The sequence below is a fragment of the Cyprinus carpio genome, chromosome B10 (genome assembly GCF_018340385.1).
Source record: "Cyprinus carpio isolate SPL01 chromosome B10, ASM1834038v1, whole genome shotgun sequence".
NCBI lineage: Eukaryota > Metazoa > Chordata > Actinopteri > Cypriniformes > Cyprinidae > Cyprinus > Cyprinus carpio.
The window spans coordinates 3,790,037-3,811,484 of NC_056606.1; the positions used below are offsets into that span (position 1 = coordinate 3,790,037).

A 21,448-nucleotide genomic window follows, 5' to 3' on the forward strand; every position below is an offset into this window, starting at 1 on the left:
TAGAATATATATTACTAGAATTTTTTTTTATTTTGAATAAATGCAGTTCTTTTTAACCTTTTATTCATCAAATATATTAGACAGCAGAACTGTTTCCAACACTCATAATAAATCAGAATATTAGAATGATTTCTAAATGATCATGTGATAGACTGGATGTTACATGTGACACTGAAGGCTGGAGTAATGATGCTGAAAATTCAGCTTTGCATCACAGGAATAAATTATTATTTTTTTTAAAGTATATTCAAATAGAAAACTATTATTTTAAGTTGTAATAATATTTCACAATATTATTGTTTTTTCTGTATTTTTGATCAAATAAATGCAGGCTTGATGAGCAGAAGAGACTTCTTTCAAAAAACATTAAAAATAGTAATGTTTACAAACTTTTGACATGTACTGTATATATATAATAAATGCAGGCTTGATGAGCAGAAGATATTTATTTATATATACATATATAATTTTATAAATATAAAAAGCACACAGTGTTTTATTATTTTAAAAAGAACACACAGATATATTATGTAAACATCGCGATTAATCATTTGACAGCACTGTACGTGACTAAGTTTTAATACTTAGGGATTTGAACAAAATTATATGATGATTAAATGAGAACTGCTCATTTTAAGATCTTTATCAGTGAATTATTTATTTTGAGAATTTCTGTCATTTCTAGGTGAACTATTCCTTTAAAGCAGCTTAGCATCGACTGTCATTTAGCTTTAAGTGCTCGAGTGATGACACAAACTAGGGCTGCACAATTTGAGGAAAAAATGTTATTGTGATTTTTTCTGATTTAATACTGTGACAGTGATTTAAAAACTATTTTCCAGGTTTGCTGTGCTTTTTGGCAGGGCTAAACAATTTGGCCAAAATGTTGTTATTATTATATATCAATATGGCTATATAATAATAATAATAATAATTATAATAATAATTTTAGTTTACATTACAACTGTAAAATTACAACACCAATATTTGATGCTTTCTTCATTTTTAAAATATTTTACTTTTTTAAACTTTAGTTTTAATGGAAATGAATCCACAGGAAGCCCTTAAAAATGGCAGGTGCATGTTGTGTTCCCAAATGAGCTTTAAAACATTCTTTCTCCCTTTTCCCTCCAATATGGAAAAAAAATTTATGATGTTTATTTCTGCAGCATGTAGTACGTATTCTTCACACAGTATACAGAATGTTTTTTTTTTTGCATGTATGGGATACTGAATGCAGAGCAGTTGTACAACAGAACACACTGCACTGAACTGTACTGCATCCCATAATGCAACGTGGTGAATGAACTGGAAGTAACTGTAGTGGCATCAGATAAAAAAATCTTAAATAACAATTTTATTCCCAAGATAATAACTAGAAGTCTCTGGCAATGAGATGAGGTTTTGTGTCTGTATTGTAGCATAGCACTATTTTGATAGTGCCTACTGTCTGACTTACTAGAATAGTATGTAGTACAGTGAATTCTGATCAGTGTGTAGTCAGCTTGTTTCATTCTGAATCTGTCTCTTCACACACACACACACACACACACACACACACACACACACACACACACCACACACACACACACACACACACACACACACACACACACACACACACACACACACACACACACTGTTGGTCTTTGCTGTGTTGTTGGTGTCTGTAGTCAAACGCTGCCCCCTGTAGGACAGCAGAGGCGTGTTTGGTGTTTTGGCCTCATGCTGTATCATGCTGTTTATTGCTTTGTGTGTTGGGAAATGAGAGAGATCTCAAGGAGCTGTAATTAGCCTCTTCAGCATAAAATCACTTTCACAGCAGAACAGATTTGGTCTCAATCATCACAAGTTCATACAATAAAGATGAGATGTTCTGAACAGTGTGTTAGCATGGCATACTAAAGTTATATTAATGACGCTGTCATAGTAGACAGACATATGACTGAAAGGACATTTCTTAGTTGAAATATTACTAAATTTTAAGTGAAGGTGTATTTGTTGGTTGAAATATGACTGATAGTTGAAATATTACTAAATTTTAAGATTGGTGTTGTCTAAAGTAAAGAGTATTCACTGTTTAAACTAAGAAAGATTTGTCTCATTACCCTTGTGAAAAAGTGCACTTAATTGTGTTAAATGTACTCATGTAGTGTACTGTACATCTTCAATGTACAGTGCATTAAAAAATGTACTTGTTGATAATATAATATACAAGGTCACTTAAGTGTACTTAAATATAGTACATTTTCATGACTGTTTCTTACACTTAAGCTAATTTAAGGTACATTTTAAATCATAGTTTTAGTAATATTTTGTCATGCTTTAAAGAAGTATACTTATTTCAATATTGACTAGCATATACTAAACGCATGCATTTGTATGCATGTTAAATGTAGTTTGTATTTCAGATGATCTGCTTGTGCCCCACTGATGGTTGTTTAGTGGTGGACCTTCGTGCTTACCATAAATAAAAAATAATAATTTCGGTGTCTGTGACCATCATATATTACATGATTTTCTATGAAATCTGGCAATTCAAATCTGCAGTCTGGCTCTGACTTTCCTCAACTTAACTATAAGTCAGGGCAAAAGTCATGTAGTGTATTCCAGCCTTACACAATGATGGAAAAGCAAGAGTCGAGTCTGAATCATTGAAATGAGTCATTTTTAAAATGAATCCCAAGCATTTCACATTGACGTCAACATGAAACATTAGCATTTTGCCCACCCACTTGTTGCGCATCCAGACCTGGAAAAACTTGACCATTAGTCGATTTTCTCATTGGCCTTTGGAGTGGTAAAATAGCTGTTTCCCTGGTAACTGCTGTAAACAAAGCAGCAATGTGCTCACAAACACTGCTTTTATTATGAAATGGAAATGAAATCGACCAATCGAACCAATCACCGCAGATTAGCCTCACGCAAAGGAGGGGTTTGGAAAAATTAATCGTTGAGCGAATCGTTTGGGAGTCATTGAGCAAATAAGGTAAAAATAAATGCTTATTATAAGACAATTAAAGTGTTTTTTGACCTTGCATGCATGTCAACCTCTTGTTGGGGACTCCCAAAACCAAAATATGAACCTTTCATAACCCATAATAGGGGCACTTTAAAATGTGTTACACTGACATGCTGAAAAGCTGGAAAGGCAAGATAGATAACATTGAATCTCAGCTGTGTATCTAACAAAACTGATAGCATGTTTAGCACCGGTCCCAAATACTTTCAAACTTTTAACTACTTTTTACTTGAAAATCACTAGATGACATCATGGTGCTTGATTGCGGTAATCATTCAGTACCGTGGTGTAAATGAAAGTACTGTACCATTTGCTGTCTAATACCATCACCTCAATACTTTTTTATTTGTTTCAGTGAAGTGTTAATATTATTCTTGCCCTGAATGAACCTTACCTGTATATACCACCTACTGTATAGTTTGAAGCCGCTTTTCTGAATTCAGCAACTGGGAAGAACAGTGCTGTGTCAGTGGATCGCGACTGTAATCGGGTTAGACGTGCTTCCCCTTCGGCTCCATATGATGCCCTTTATATTAAGGTTTAAGTCAAGCATGAGGAATCATGGTACGTGGGCTCATGAAATACTAATGAGGCGCTGACTCAGTACATTGCTGCGGGCTTCAGATTGTGTTGTTTCAGTGTGCGAGATGTGCATAAAGACCATTTTCAACCCCCTTTGAAATTCTCTTCTGTCCTGATACGACTAATGATGTGGAGTGTGATTTGATTTAGAGGTCGGTGCTGGCAGCTAGTGGTTAAAGTTCAACTCTGTGGACGTCTGTGACATGCTGCTGTAACCAGAGACAACTATTTCATCTTCTTATTTATAGAGATGCACTTACAGTGGAGGACTTTGGGACGGCATTTGAGTGAGAGTAATGTTGAAATGCACCACTTTTACACTGTTTTGAAGTGAATCTTTTCTTTGAACTGTAGATCTTCGTTTTGAAACAGGGACTTGTTTATGTTCCTCATAGTATCATCCATATTTATATCAGTTAGATTGTAAATCAAGACTTTGTCAGGGGAAAAGCAATTACACAACAGTTTAGGATTTCAGCTGTGATAACTGATGTGCTCATTAACAGAATCAGTCGCTGTTGCATTTACTTAATGCATTTTCCATTATGAATCATAATACAACTTGGTTTATTTGGTTTGTTGGGTTGCAATGTTTTCTAAAAAAAAACCAAACCAGTCTGAAATTCTCGTCTGAACTTTTCAACGTTACAAAATAACCTAGTGCTGTCAAATGACTAATCGCATTCAAAATAAAAGTTTTTGTTTACATAGTATATGTGTGTGTATTGTGTATATTTATTACCTATATATAAATACACACACATACAGCATATAAAATATTTACATGTATATATTTATATTCATATAATATTTTTCTTAAATATATACATACATGTGTGTATTTATATATACGTAATAAATATACACACAACACACTCATATATTATGTAAACAGAAACGTTTCTTTTGGATGCGATTAATTGTTTGACAGCACTAAAATAAATACTACCTCACATTGTGTCAATCACGTTTACACACTGCCTCCGAAACTTTCGTCCGTCAAAAAATCCAGATCAGGGTTAATTTTCTGCGTTTTCGCATTCGTAGCAAGCATTCTGATAGTAAAGAATGACAAATCCAAAATAAAATAATAAATGGAAAAACGTATACAAACATTTCGGACTATTTGTGCAAGGACCTTAATTTTGTGAAATATTATTAGAATTTATTTCGGACTATTTGTGCAAGGACCTTAATTTTGTGAAATATTATTAGAATTTTTGAAATGTTATTTATTGATGTGATGCGCAGCTGAATTTTCCGCATCATTACTCCAGTCTTCAGTCAATCAGTATGTTGATTTGCTGCTCAAGAAACATTTTGTTTTATTATTATTATTAATATTACATATTTCTTATGTGGATTTTTCTTTTCAGGTTTGATGAATTGAAAATTCAAAAGAACAGCATTTACTTGAAATATAATTTTTTGTAGTTTGTAACAACATAAATGTATTTTTTTTTTTTTTTTCTGTCACTTTTGATCAGTTTGTGTGTTTGCTAAATAATTGTATTAATTTCTCAATAAAAGAATCAATTCTGTCTTGATCTGACCCCAGACTTTTGCAAGCTAGTGTAAGTTACATAACGCATCACTTGAAGCATACTGTGCCTTGAGCTGTGCTCTCAGAGACACTGTTATGCATGTTTCATGAAAGGCCCTTTATGTAACTCTGCTGGAAATGAACGCTTGAGGAGTGTTTTAGAGAACAAAACTTTAACTTATGAGTGGGCCTAATGCAAACAGAAAACAGATGCTTACATGAGGTTTGGTTCGTGGAGATAAGATAATAAGGTTATGGAGGGTTTTTTTTTTTGAGTGTGTGTTGAGTGTGTGTGTGGATGAAATTAAGTTCTCAACAGCAGTTTTGGGTTCGTTACTCAAAGTAATTTATTACTTGGTACCAGTTACTCCTTACAATAGCAATATTACGTTACTTATTACTTTCTGGCAACATTAAATAGTTACACTACTAGTTACTTTTCCTTCATGCCCCACAGTTGTTGTAATTGTTCATTTTTTGTTTGTTATACTACTATTTAGTTTTTTTTCATGCCCCACAGCCCACCTAGCCAAAAAATACAAATTAAAAAGATTTTTAATTCTTGTAAAATCCACTTTATTTGTGGTTCAGAGACTTATGTGGGTTGGTTATGTAATGCCAATATTTCCATCTGCTGAATATAAGCTTTTCCATATTCCAAGCTTCGTGAAAATTATGAAAATAAATCTAGGAATTATTGGATTGTTGGACTTCAAATCAGTACGGGTTAAGTCATCAAAATTAACTATGTTAACGAGCTGTTTTATGGATGGTAACTGTAATATTATTACTGAAATCTTATTAGTAATTAGTTACACTACTAGTTACTAAGTAATACTATTACTACAACTAGTCACTAGTAACTAGTTACTGGCCAACACTGTACAACAGACACTTTAGTTAAGGTTGTTTCTCTGTTATCTGTTCAGTTGGTGATCATGGCCGGGACGGTGCTGCTGGCGTACTACTTTGAATGCACAGACACGTTTGGGATCCACATCCAGGGCTTCTTCTGTAACGACGCTGACCTGATGAAGCCGTACCCCGGGGCGGAGGAGAGCAGCTTCGTCCCTCCTCTCATCCTCTACTGCGTGGTGGCCGCTGCGCCCACAGCCATCGTGAGTACCACTGGCTCAACATCACCAACAACCCTCTAGTTCATTAGAGAGCTCCGCTTGTTTTAGGATTTTAGGTTTAGATTTTTAGTTTCTGGTGATGTAATCAACTTTTTACATTTTAAAGGTTCAGTATCCTACTGCTGTCTAGTACTATATGTAAACATTAACAACAATCTAGTTTTTCAAAGCTCTTTTCAAAGTTTTGATCCTTAGGGATTTGAGCAAAATCAAATTCTATGATGGTTAAATGAGAACTGCTCATTTTTAAGATCTATGGTGGAAGAAAATTTTTAACACTGAATTATTTATTTTGAGAATTTCTGTCATTTTTAGATGAACTATTCCATTAAAGCAGCTTCGCATCGACTGTCATTTAGCTTTAAGTGCTCGAGTGATGACACAAACTAGGGCTGCACAATTTGAGGAAAAAATGTTATTGCGATTTTTCTGATTTAATACTGTGACAGTGATTTAAAAACTATTTTCCAGGTTTCCTGTGCTTTTTTGGCAGGGCTAAACAATTTGACAAAAAATGTTATGATTATATATTAACATGGCTGAAAAATAATTAATAATAATAATAATAATAATAATAAAATAATTATTATTATTATTATTATTATTATTATTATTATTATTATTATTATTATTTACTTTTGTTGAAACCATTGTTCTCCTAATTTGAGTTCATTCCAAACTCATAGTATAATATTTTTCATAATATAATATTTTTCATAATATAATATTTTTCATAATATAATATAATATAATATAATATAATATAATATAATATAATATAATGTAATATAATATAATTAAAAGAAAAAAAAAATCCTACACAGTCGATGTTGAATGTTGCACAATTAGTGAAACTGGGATCTAAGAATCTCTGGCAGATGGATTTGTAAAATAGAGATAAGTTTAAGTAAATAATGGATTATTTCAATAAAGATTTCTGCAGGGTGTTTTTTTTTGTGATTGTTGGATACGAACACCAGAGGGCACTACAATACCAACCTACAATAAATACTACATACAAGTCTTATTTATTTTAGGTCAAAGAATTCAGTAACTAAATTATTTGAATTTGTTTGCAGATTTTTATTATTATTACAATTAACAATATTATTACTTTACATTTCAATTTAGAGCAGGTGTAAAACTTGAAGGGGAAATTAAATTTAGTTTCCAGAGTGGAGTGTCAGTGTGACACATATCCTTTTAATAACCACACGGATCATAAAACATCAACCACTAAAGACAAATTACAGTGAATATATTTTATTTCTGCTGAAAATGATGGTCTCAGTTTTACTGCCTTAGTTTGGGCCTTTATCAGAAGTGCAATGAAGCAGTTAGGAGGTCATTTTTTCAGATTAGACACACCTTGAGGATGTATATAATATTTTAATTTGACTTTTTATCATGAATAATTACAGGATAATTCACCCCAGTTCTGTTATCACACCTGTATTTATTTATTTATACTGTATGTAAGTATCGTGGAGAAAATGCCACAAAATACAACCATAATTGGCTTCATTTTCTGAAGGGGGCGGGGGGTGAAATAATGACTGCATAATTTTATATTAAAAAAATCATTAGATTTGTATATCAAATATGACCCATGATCACCTTTATGACATCCACCAAAATATATAATATGCATGTCAGAACATCTTGTAGGTTTCTTGAACCTTTTTAATACAGTATGGGACATTGATCTTTATACCTCAGTCTGTATCTCAAGCAGCAGGTTTTCAGCGTTTCCTCTGTGCTGTGTTATTCAGAGACGAACACTGCAGTTCAATTCCATCAGTCCAAGCACAGAAACCAGCTCATGTGTTTTCAGCCTTAAACAAGCCAAAGTGAGTTTGACTCCAGAGATACGAAGAACTGCAGCAGCCACCGCCTCTGCTCGCGAACACAAACTTTCTCTCCTCTGTGTGGTAGAACATGAAGCTAAATAGAAAGCCTCCTTTGCGTTTGCTAACTTCAGAAATGGTCAGTGGCTGAGAAATATCTGACTTCAAAGTGGCCTGTGAAATGCTGTATCTTTTAGGTGCAAATCCCCAAACGGCTCCACTTTTGTCATTTTCATTTCTTTTCAGCTCAAACACACATCCTTTTTATGCAAATTATTCCATCAGCGGGTCTTTCTTAGTAAATTCTGTCTTTTAACTTCTTGTGTAGTTATGTTTCATGACTGTTTTCTGTTTCACTAGAGACACATACATGTGCAACCTGACTGATGCTGTAAAAAAATATTATGCATCCAATTTTATCCTATACATTCCCTCTTGTTGTTTCTTTTTTAAACTTTCACATACCCATTTTTTCTAGACATATTTTGTGTGTGTGTGTGAGGAACAGTCCCACATATAAGTTTTAAATTCTCAATTATCATACAATTTGTTTAGTTTGAAAATCAATGCATAAAGTATTATAAACAAAATTAATCATAACCAGAAGTCCATTGGCTCTGAAGGAAAAGGAAAAACAAAGATAAAGAAAGAGCTTTGTAAATTGTACATATGGATTTGGAGCAACATGAATAAATGATGACCGTTTTCATTTTGGGCTGAAATATTGCTTAATTTCTGAAAGTATTTATAACATTTGATATTTACGGCTTTGAATACGGATTTGAATATTTATGCCAGGAGTCAAAGTATGAATTGTGTTTGTTTTTGTGTATCATTAGTGCGAAACACTGTGTTTAGCTACAGTTGGATTACTCCAGATAATACAAGGGCATAGTGAGCTGATCATTAGAGGTTCACTCAATTTCACGCCACAAGACTTTTGAAAACCTGATTTTGCTCCTAAAACGGCAGTATTATAGAAACTACAGAAAGAGTTTGATGTACTGTGTCATTCTAGCATTCACAGCACAAAGTCCCAGATAATTTATGTCAGACTTCAAAACCCTCAGAATTTGTCATGGTTATGGCATCAGGACCAAGAGCTCATTAACATATTAATTGACACCTTTACATATTAACGCCTATTCCTGATGAACCAGAGCGTGAGCTACTCCTGTTATCACATGTGACATCATAACAGAAGTAATTTGCATACAGATGTCTTAAAGGTGCAAACCAAATAAATAAAATTAAATTAAGGGTCCGTTTACACAACAACGTTTTCAGCCAAAAACTGTAAACTTTTATGTGTTTTGACTGTTCGTTTATATGACAACTGCGTTTTAGGGACTGAAAACGCATATTTTTGAAAACGGGTTTCAAAGTGCAAGTTTTTGAAAACTGGACCGTTATGGTTTCCGTGTAAACACCCAAAACGGGAATCTTTGAAAAAAGTGACGTCATGTGCATGCGTAGTACGTGTTAGGTGTGTAGACATGCACAGTATGTGTCGATTTTAAAGGCAAGCGCGAACAAACATACACAACAATGGCGGAGTATATGGTACTGTTGTTACTTCTCAAGAGTTTGCTAATGATGCTTCAGCAAAGTGTGGATTTACTCCACCAATATTACAACCAACAGCAGAGACATCATATAATCGTCACTTCCCTACTGGCCTGGCATACGTAATACAGCGTTTTTGGCCGTTTTCCCGGATATGTGTAAATGCTAATTGTTTTGAAAACGTTGTCATGTATACGTGACATTTTTTAAAAATGCAAGGGAAAAACTTTTCCGTTTCTGACTACACCGTTGACGTGTAAACGTAGCATAAATTGTATTTAGATTGAAAACTGAAGCAAGTTACACCAGGTCTGATGACATTGATACCATAACATAAGGGCTTAAATGAAGAATATAGTTCCTGCAATTCAAGTGATGAGCAAAAGATCAGAAATATTCTAATAGACATGAGTCTCACTTGTGTTTACATGAGATGCATTAAATGCTTGACTCTAATGATTTTTATGTGTCGTCTGCAGATATTCGTTGGTGAGATCTCCATGTATATCATGAAGCCCACTAGAGAAGCTCTCATAGCCCAGGAGAAAACCATTGTGACGGGCGAGTGCTGCTACCTAAACCCTCTCATCCGCAGAATCATTAGGTTTATTGGTGAGTCTTCGCTTATAACTTCGCTTTTTATTATTATCACTTGAGCTCAGTATCTTTTGGTTCCAATATGGATTTTTCAGTAGCTAAAACTGATATCGTGGGAGCATGGTGAGATAATGCATAATTGTATACATTTTTTTATAACTAAAACATTGATAGTCATTTTTGGGTGGATACTGTGTGCATATATTAGGACTGGGAAGCCTAATGTCTTAATTTCTGGAAGTAATATTGGATATATATAAGCATAATTAATTCATGCATAATGCATAATCATGCATAATCAATTAATTTCGCTTCCTGAAGCTACAATTATTTCCTCACTTCCTGTGGAGAGCGTTATATGATTGTGCTTTTGCTACTGGCTCAGCAAAGCAAAGGAATTGTATTAATTATTTAGCATGGCAATTAATATGTACAATAATCTATTGAAGGAAAAGGAAAATGAACAGACATCTCTTGTTTAAACAGAAGAACACATAGAGTGATGACAGAAACATCTGGAGTTTTTTGTCATAAATAAATGCAAAACAAAATGAGACATTTGTTAGTATGTGTTTATGGAATGAATGGTGTAAAGTTATTGAAATAAAAAATTATACAAGATCATGTTCTGTGATTGATAAACAAAACATTGGCCTGCAGTTTGCTAATTAAATCTTAAAAATGATTCATATATATTGTTGAATGGCTGTAATTTAAAATTATCCATTTAACAAAGGTATTGTAAACACTCACATTGATAAAAAAAGATCAGTGCACATAAACTATATTTTGAGGACAAATTTGTACCAAGAATTTTTTTGTAAAATATGTATCAAAATAAAGAGTTATTATTATTATTTCTGTTAGAGTGTTGGTTAAGGATTGGTTATAGAATTTATAACCAGTGGTATATATGTAAAACAATAGAAGAAGATAAGTATGTGTGCTTATTCATTGACAAGCATGTGGGTAGGCTTTGACACCTTGTCCGTTGCAGATGATTTGTTAATGACTTATTAATCAACTTAACCCATTAATACTAATACTACAGAAAAAAAAGTACTAAGCTGCAAATATCACTAATAATGCTTTAGTGAGCTCTCAAAAGTAAAGGTGCACCACAGATCCAATAAATTTTTGACTTTGTTAGGATGGTATGAATTACCTGGAGATTTTAAAAGTGCAAGTTTTCAAGCAAAACTGCTGAGCTGTGGCTGTTTTATTGATTAGTAACAGACCGAACGCACAGCACTACCTCCACAACACATCAATTTGAGATGTTTTCTACAGACATAATGACAGAAACAATCAACACAACTTTCCAATAAAACTTTCTCTTATGCATTCATATTTCCAGGGTGTTGGTTTCAGTACACATGTCCATGCTGCCCACCCAAAGCCTGACGTGAAATAAAATGAGAAAGATGGGGAGCGTAGCTTTGCTGGATGTGATGCATAATGTAGTGGAGACTCTGGTAATGGTGTCCTCTGAGGCTTGGGATTGCGGTGATATGGACCATCGGATTGAATTCTTGAGCAATTGTGGCCAGAGAGTATAGTATCTTTTGTCTTTTTCTGTCCTGTATCTCAACTTTTGGCTCATCAATGCCCTTCGTACTTTCAGAGACACCATGAAGTGTAATGTACTTCACATACGCACAGTTTCACAGTGAAACAAGACAGTTACCATTGTATTCCACAAAATCAGTTGGAAAACGTCCAACTGAGAGAGCTGGCATAACTAGAGGACATGCATAAGATATTAAGCTTAGTAGAGTAGTTTTGTTTGTATGCAAATGTAGCTTTTGCTCTAGTGTGCATTTGTAATTACTTCTGGTTGAAGATAAAAATAACATCGTTCCATTTAGACCGCATTGGTATTCATAGGCGTCCTCCAAGCCCTTGTCTGATTTGCTTATATTTTCAAGACTTGATTGGGAGCAACAAGATGAATAGTTTTGTGCTGTTGTTGTTTTTCGCCGCAGGTGTCTTCGCGTTTGGCCTGTTCGCCACCGACATCTTTGTCAACGCCGGCCAGGTAGCGACTGGCAATTTGGCGCCGTATTTCCTGAGCGTCTGCAAGCCAAATTACACCGGGATGGATTGTCACTTCAACTACCAGTTCATCGCCAATGGAAACATCTGCACTGGGAACCAGGTGGTGGTGGAGAGAGCCAGGAGGTCCTTCCCATCCAAAGACGCTTCGCTCAGTGTCTACTCTGCTGTCTATGTTACTGTAAGGCACTGCAGTGTGGGTTTGAAATTGTTTCGTTTTAATTGTCTGTTATGTGTTGAATTCCAACTTGATTTCAACTGGCTCATACTTCATGGTTTGTTTACCTGGAAAAGAAACTAGCTTTACACAAAAAATGTCCCAGCCAGGTCCAAAGCAATTAGTCTTGAAATATGATTGGTCTATGTTCAGTTTGGACAGACCCTGAAAAATGAGGATGCTTGAAAAATGGCCTGTTGTTTTAATTTAGTGTCATGTATTGATTTTTATATTATAGATGAACTGCGTTTTAAACGGATATCTGTACAGTTTGTTTTCATGCAAAGTTGTTACCAATACTAATTTAATTTCAAAATTGTGAATCCCAATTTAAATACCAAAAACAAACACTAATATGCTGTCAAATACACATTTAAGAAATTAAATATTATTATCAATTTAAATAAATAAGTGTTTGATGTTTTTTTTGAAATTAAGTAATTATGTGTTTTGTTATTTACATGTAATATTTTATATATTTTTATATTGCAAAAAGTGTACACATCTTTACATCACCTACTGTACATTGTCATACAAAGGCAAAAAGTGTAACCACACATCTTGCCAAAATTAAAATATAATTTTCTCACTCTGATTTTGAGTAGACATTTAATGTCAAGCTAGTGATGTAAATTAGATGTAATCCAGAAGAAAACGAAAAGAAAGTTAATTAATACTTTTATTTAGCAAGGCACATTAAATTAATTAAAAGTGACAATAAAGACAATTATTATGATGTTATAAAAGATTTACAAAAAAAAAAATATATATTTTAAAGAAATGCTGTTATTACTGAAAAACAAACTTTTGAGAAAAACAAAATTGATGCGAGATATCTGGTTTCTTACACTGATTCTGGATAGACCTTCAGTGTGTTTTGATGTCAGGTTAGATATGTTGAATCGCAGGCTTTGTGATGAAGTCTTTTCTTTGGTTGAGGTGAGTTTAGAGCAGCTCTCTTTCTCTTTCTTTCATGGGAGTAAGAGGTTATTTACTCTGATTCCATTCTCCATAATTGGCCATAATTTCCCTGAGGTGGAGCAAGCGGCGTGTATTTATTAAGCTTGATTTCCTCACAGTCACCTGCTGCACAGTAAAGCCACTGAATAAATCAGTTCCTCAGCTTGTGTGTGTGCGCTTGCCTGTTTCAGATGTACATCACGAGCACCATCAAGACAAAAAGCAGTCGTCTGGCCAAGCCTGTACTTTGTCTGGGAATCCTGTGTGCTGCATTCCTGACTGGATTGAACCGTGTGTCAGAATACCGCAATCACTGCTCAGACGTCATCGCTGGATTCATATTAGGAAGCTCCATAGCTCTTTTTCTGGTGGGTTTCATTGTTTTACAGACACACACACACACACACACACACACACACACATATATATATATATGTTTGCTTGTTTGATGCTGAAATTCAGTCATATATAAATATAAATATAATTTTTAAGTGTATTAAAGTACTATTATTTTCAATTGTAATATTATTGTGCTGTTTTTACTGTATTTTTGATCAAATTAATGCAGCACAAGAGACTTGTTTCGAAAACTTTGAAATATCTTACTGACCACATAAAAATAATGGTCCACATTAAAATATCGGAATACATTTTTTAAACAAGGGTCAGTAAAATTTTATAATTCAATAATAATTGTATTAATAATAATTGTATTAATAATAAAGCAGTTATACTTATTTTCTTTTTTCACGATCAATAAAAATATGCTAAAATTGAAATCATGTTAAGTATTGTGCCACAGTTTCTAATTGAATAAATATTTTTGACTTGGTAGGTACTGTATTTATCGCAATCTTCAAAAGTTGCTTTTTTCATGGTAGGGAATCTGTGTAGTGAACAACTTCAAAGGGACTCACTCCACTCCTACCAAACAGAAGCAGGAGGATTACCGCGGCCTTCCCTTGATGACATTCCCCCGTGTGGAAAGCCCTCTCGAGACGCTCAGCGCACAGGTACTGTCATCTTCTGCATCTCATCAATATTTGCTGAGAAAAGCCAGATTTTCTACTATCACTGGGTTGCTTTGTCTGAGAAAGACTTGGGAGTTGTTCACACACGATGAGTTCTTATGTTTTGTTTGCACAGTTTTTGTCCTTTTTTTTTAAACTGTTGGTCTGTATACATATGCAGACTGACATTTGTGGCCATTGCGTTAAGTCGCAATTTTTTTGTGTCTTTTGCCATAAGCACTGTGTGAAATTAAACACAGTTCAGCTTAAAAAAATTCTCCAGAAAGCACTATACAATAAAATTCTGTTTTACTGAGATACTTTTAGAATGTGTCTTTATATTTTGAATTAGTTTTATTTTTATTTTCAGTTTTCATTTTAATCTTAGGTATAGTTTTAGTTTTTTTTTATTTAATTAATTTTGTTTATTTTGTTTGTTAATTTTAATTTATGTATGTGGGCATCTCAATAAATTAGAATGTCGTGGAAAAGTTCATTTATTTCAGTAATTCAACTCAAATTGTGAAACTCGTGTATTAAATAAATTCAGTGCACACAGACTGAAGTAGTTTAAGTCTTTGGTTCTTTTAATTGTGATGATTTTGGCTCACATTTAACAAAAACCCACCAATTCACCAATTCAATCATCTCACCAAATTAGAATACTTCATAAGACCAAAAAAAAAAAAAATTTTAGTGAATTGTTGGTCTTCTGGAAAGTATGCTCATTTACTGTACATGTACTCAATACTTGGTAGCGGCTGCCTTTTGCTTTAATTACTGCCTCAATTCGGCATGGCATGGAGGTGATCAGTTTGTGGCACTGCTGAGGTGGTATGGAAGCCCAGGTTTCTTTGACAGTAGCCCTTCAGCTCATCTGCATTTTTTGGTCTCTTGTTTCTCATTTTCCTCTTGACAATACCTCATAGATTTCTCTGGGGTTCAGGTCTGATGAGTTTGCTGGCCAGTCAAGCACACACCAACAACACCCATGGTCATTTAACCAACTTTTTGGTGCTTTTGGCAGTGTGGGCAGGTGCCAAATCCTGCTGGAAAATTAAATCAGCATCTTTAAAAAGCTGGTCAGCAGAAGGAAAGCATGTTAAGTGCTCCAAAATTTCTTGGTAAACCGGTGCAGTGACTTTGGTTTTCAAAAAACACAATGGACCAAACACCAGCAGATGACATTGCACCCCCAATCATCACAGACTGTGGAAACTTAACACTGGACTTCAAGCAACTTGAGCTATGAGCTTCTCCACCCTTCCTCCCAACTCTAGGACCTTGGTTTCCAAATGAATACAAAAAAACTTGCTCTCATCTGAAAAGAGGACTTTGGACCACTGGGCAACAGTCCAGTTCTTCTTCTCCTTAGCCCAGGTAAGATGCCTCTGAGCCTGTGGTTCAGGAGTGGCTTAACAAAGAGGAATACGACAACTGTAGCCAAATTCCTTGACACATCTGTGTGTGGTGGCTCTTGATGCCTTGACCCCAGCCTCAGTCCATTCCTTGTGAAGTTCACTCAAATTCTTGAATCGATTTTGCTTGACAATCCTCATAAGGCTGCTGAAGTTCTCTCGGTTGGATGTGCATCTTTTTCTTCCACACTTTTTCCTTCCACTCAACTTTCTGTTAACATGCTTGGATACAGCACTCTGAGAACAGCCAGCTTCTTTGGCAATGAATGTTTGTGGCTTACCCTCCTTGTGAAGGGTGTCAGTGATTCTCTTCTGGACAACTGTCAGATCAGCAGTCTTCCCCATGATTTTGTGTAGCCTAGTGAACCAAACTGAGAGACCATTTTGAAGGCTCAGGAAACCTTTGGCAGGTGTTTTGAGTTGATTAGCTGATTGGCATGTCACCATATTCTAATTTGTTGAGAGTGAATTGGTGGTTTTTTTGTTAAATGTGAGCAAAAATCATCACAATTAAAAGAACCAAACACTTAAACTACTTAGTCGTGGGTGCACTGAATTTATTTAATAAACGAGTCACAATTTGAGTTGAATTACTGAAATAATTGAACTTTTCCACAACATTCTAATTTACTGAGATGCACCTGTATGTGTGTTTATATTTATTTAATGGTTTTAGTTTTAGCCTTAGTTTTAGTAACTGTAATAAATCTGGTGCCAGGACTATGATGTATAAATTGAGAGGGATCCGATAGATTTAGGACAGTACTCAATAATTTAATTTACAATAAAACAATTAAAAATGAGTTTTTTTGTTGTTGTTGTTTTTTGTAAATTTGTAATAATGAGGATTGTATTTATCTACAGAAGTACCACCGACATTAGTTTCAGTGCATATTTGGCTGAAATTAACCTTGCGTTTTTTGTAAACCCACTTGAACTTTTAAGCTGTCCCTGCAGTTCTTCCTTTATTTGGCCGCTGAGTAAAAAAACCCAAAGGCTTTGATTTTGCAGTTTGCCATTTATTCTCTCCAAAACGCCCCAAAAGATGCATTTTATCACCTTATACAGCAGGGAAATACAATGCTGCTTCTACAAATTCATCCAGACACTGTTTACAGCAGAGAAAATCTTGTGAGACGTCTCTATTGACAGCCAGCCAGTGAAATACCTAGAGCGCCTGAGCAGCAGATGTGGGTCAGAGGAACTCTCCTTTGCTTCCGACACCTTTTAACTCCCTAGTGGCTGAGAAAACCATAATATGCAAGTCAGTGTGTTTAGGGTAACAAGGAAAATCAGGTGTTCTGTCACGATCTGGCCAAGTACGATAATCGAAACGGTTGATTCAACAGGAATTGGCATTTTGTAATTACACGTTCTGCTCCACAGCTCTCTGGTGTTTCCGTTAAATGTGTCTGATGGGTAATAAGCATTTACGTGACAAGTCAAATGCTTATTACTGTCTGGATTGGCGCAACACGACTCTGAATGCAATTTTGCTTGTCTTTCAGAACCATTCGGCGTCCATGACTGAAGTCACATGACTAAGGGGGCAGCACCGGGTCACGTTTGCTTCACCTCAACACTTCTAGGCACAAAAAGTTTTTTTTGTACTGTGGCATACTGTAAAAAAAGAAAAAGTAAAAGAAAAAAAAAAAGAGTATTATGTTGTAACTAGTTGTACCTAGAAGCAGCTGTTTTGTACATTTTGTATAAGAGAGTGCTGTAGCTTTCCCTCATAATGTCGACACTGCTCAATTCATGTTCAGATTTCTGCATTCTTTGTCATGTTTTACATCACAAAAAGTAAATATATACAGTCTATATATAATGTAATTCAAATATTGATGTTGTTATGTGGTATTTGTACAAAGAATGATTTTATTTAGATTTTTTTTCTGTACATTTTTGGACAAAGATCATTTTGTATTCTTTTTGTTATCTGTATAAAGCATTTTGATCAACTTTGCCTGCTGATTTTCCAGGAATGTTTTTGGTATACCTATTTTTTGGTGTAAGATTTAAAGAAAACGTGTTGAATTGTTACACGTTGTTGTATCGGATTCTCCTCGGGCATCTTTGAATGGCCATGTACTCAGCATGAAATACACAACACTGTTTGAATAACCTTTTATTCTTGACTTGTGTTTTGTTTTTCTTTAAAGTTTGCATTTCATTTGAAATGCTAAATATATTTTCCTGAGTAGTCTGTCAAATAAATAGTCTGTAGCTGAGTCCAATAACTTGAGTGGGTTTCGTTTTTTAAGAATGGTCATGTATTTGATTGCCATTTGTGCCATACAAACATCTCATGGCAATCCAATTTACAGTACTCTTATTAGTACCACTTTGGTTAAAAACATACTTTTCAGCCATTGTGGTGTTTGACATCTACCAGCAGGAGCTAACCAGACAAACCTTGATGCTTTTGAATGGATGAGTGTTTATCGACATGCACATTTTGTAAAGGGAACAGATTTGATGAACTCAAAAATTTCAGCAGCTAAAGTTACTTAAAAGTCAAACTAGCATATACAAGCAACAAAAAATTACTACCAGTGGCTCCTGACAATATACTGAGGTCTTATGAAGTGAAACGATCTGTAATTGCAAGAAAATTAGCATTATTTACAACATTATCACCTGTAAACCAGAGCCTCAGGCAAACAGTCCTAAGTCAAGTCTGGTTAACAAACGAATCAATCTTCTGAACCGGTTCTTTTTTGTGAATCAGTTCAACCAATTCACTGAATCGGACTGAAGCATCTGAAACAGGTCATGGCTCGAGCAGCACAAATCTAAAAGTTTTTCAGTCAAAACTTACTTTTAGTCACTCCAACTTGAAACAAGTCAAAATACACCATATATGATCCCATGATGCTGGTTTTTGCCAACTCATTCAATGCTCCAGTTCCTCCAACAGTCACTGAACTGAGGAACTCAGAACAAGGACGATGAGCCACTGATATGAACGTTTTTATGGTTTCTTATTGTTTATGTAAAAAGTTGAGCTGATGAAGACTAGTTTATTCACTTTAGACTCGTAATTCATCCAAGTTTTACATCATTATTGGGTGCTTTAATAATATATTTGTGTACATGTTAAATCATTGCATGATTACGTAAACAAACTAGTGAACTGAACCAATGAATTCTGAAAGAATCAGTTTGTGGAAAATAATCGCATTTCCCTATTTGCTTGAGGCTCTGGATTACAAGTAATAATTTTGTAAATAATGTTCAGTTTCTTGCACACACCAATTGTTTTGCTTCATAAGATCTTAATATATTTTCAGGAGCCACGGATATTAATCTTGTGTTCCTTGATATGCTTTTTTTTTTCTCACAGGCTGGCAGCTGCTCACTTGCAATTTATGAATCACCAAGAACCACAGCTTCAGCTAAAAAAATCTTGTGTTCCTTGATATGCTTTTTTTTTTCTCACAGGCTGGCAGCTGTCTTTACTGTTCTTAAAAACAAAAAACAAAAAGCCAACTCCATCTTTGATGGCCTGAGGGTGATATTTACATTTTTGGTCAACTGTTGGTCGAATGTCCTTCCCCTCATCAGTTGGCTCAAAAGCACACTTTATATCAGCTGGGCAAGGCACGAGCAGTTCAGTTGCAGGCTGTTCTGGATTGGAAACTTGTTTTCCCACATGAAATTATTTCCACCAAGCTCAGACCAGATTTGATACGGCGATTCAACTTGCATAGACTGTTATATATCATAGAGCCAACGGTGCCTTAGGAAGATGCAGCTGAGGAAGGAAACAAATGCAAGAAGTTCAAGTACAAGTTTCTCAGTCAAAATATAGTTTAAAGTTTCCCAGTCAAAATAGTTTACAGAGGGCTTGTATCTGTGTCCACCAGTAGGCTACTTAAATGGTATTCTGAGGAAATAATCTATGGCAGGCTATCAGATGCCTGTCTGAAACTGTAGAGAGAAGTTGCAACTGGCTATGGTTGAAAATAATGGACTATACTTATGCCTCAAATGAGAGAGAGAGAAAAAAAAGGTTATAAACAGGAGGGGGGTGTCCTGCAAGGTTCGCTGTTGAGCCCTCTGGAGATGTTGTGGGCTTATCAACAAAACATCAAGGAAAACAGGTGCCCACCTGATGACCTCATATTGGTAGCCTCTGTCCCACTTTATATTAAGTGGCCTTACCTACTATGTACTTACATTTAAATAATTATTTGGTACAATGCACTTATTGTGTACATACATGTTTTTTACATTGTACTTATATTTGAAAAATATCTGCATGTAATTACATCTGTAATTAACTTCTGTAATTACATTTATAATTACACTGTTGAACCATCCCTTATACCTTAAACCACCCTTAAACCTACCCATACCACCAAACCTGTCCCTAACATTACCCTGTATCAAACCTCAGTAGCAGCAAAAGTGTTTTGCAATACAATATAAACACAATAAGTACATTGCATTTATGTTTTGATATAAAGTGGGACCGCCTCCCTTCCCTTTAAGCTCATTAATTAGGGATTGTAAAAGATTATACCTATTCCTATTTGTTTAAATGAGATGATACTCTTACTCTGTTTGGAGTGAAATATTAATTTCACGCTTTAATACTGCACTGTATCAATTTTGTTCTACCTATTTGATTTTAAAAATAATACACTGGAAAAAATCGGTGTAGAATTTACTTAGAAACACTCAATAATTATTAGTAAATTTCACAAATAGTTTTTATTAATTTGTAAGTATAAAATTTTTTTATATTTGTTTTGTTAAAGTAGAAGACCAAAATAGTTGTGTTATTGTAATTTTTTTTTCAATGATATTTTTTTTATTTATGTTTTTTATAATACTTTGTAGGTGCTATTATCTCTAAAAAAATATAGAGACACCTCCATAATAAACTGATAAAGAAAGAAAGATGGACGTCTGATAAAATATATCTTATGATTGGGTAAATAATGCTTTATATGCTGCTGTTGTTTTGACTTGTTGAAAACAATAGTTTTTAAAATGACGTTACAAAAAGTTTGGCTGAATCTCTGAGAGAGCGGGTGCGACCGGTCCACTACCAATGGCAACTCAAAATATTAAATAAAATTACATGTTCTTCTTCAGTTTCACAAAATAAACAAAGATGATTTACTTAAAATTAGTATAAACTATTACTTGTTTAACACATAAATTGTTCAGAAACCATTTCCATCTTAAACACAATGCTTGCAATATAACTTTTATTGCAATCAATTTATCTGTTCAATACTTTAAGAAGCTTCATAGCACCTCAATAAAAATTGGTTTTGTATTGTGTGGTTCTCTGGGCAAGACCTTTGTGGTTAAAATAAACAAGTGAGCTGGAAAAATCCATTCAACACTACACTCCTGAAAAATTCACTGTCATGAGATACAAGGTTTTTAAAAAGTTTCTTAGAAAACTATGGAACCTAGTAACTAGAATCTGCTTAGACTTCCTGCTACCATGTTATCTAAAAGAAAGAAGAAGAAAA

General features: G+C 34.5%; 1 protein-coding gene across 2 annotated transcripts in view; it reads left to right on the top strand.

Annotated features, from left to right (window-relative positions):
• The window catches only part of LOC109052685 (phospholipid phosphatase-related protein type 1), a 43,201-nt gene extending 25,605 nt beyond the window's left edge, over window positions 1-17,596 (top strand). For both annotated transcript variants that reach the window (XM_042732154.1, XM_042732155.1), the window contains exons 3-8: window positions 6,077-6,265; window positions 10,176-10,308; window positions 12,279-12,529; window positions 13,717-13,893; window positions 14,407-14,538; window positions 17,462-17,596. In XM_042732154.1, the coding sequence (XP_042588088.1) occupies window positions 6,077-6,265; window positions 10,176-10,308; window positions 12,279-12,529; window positions 13,717-13,893; window positions 14,407-14,538; window positions 17,462-17,494 (915 nt within the window). In that variant the 3' untranslated portion in view covers window positions 17,495-17,596. The remainder of the gene's footprint in view (window positions 1-6,076; window positions 6,266-10,175; window positions 10,309-12,278; window positions 12,530-13,716; window positions 13,894-14,406; window positions 14,539-17,461) is intronic.
• The last annotated feature ends 3,852 nt before the right edge of the window (window positions 17,597-21,448 follow it).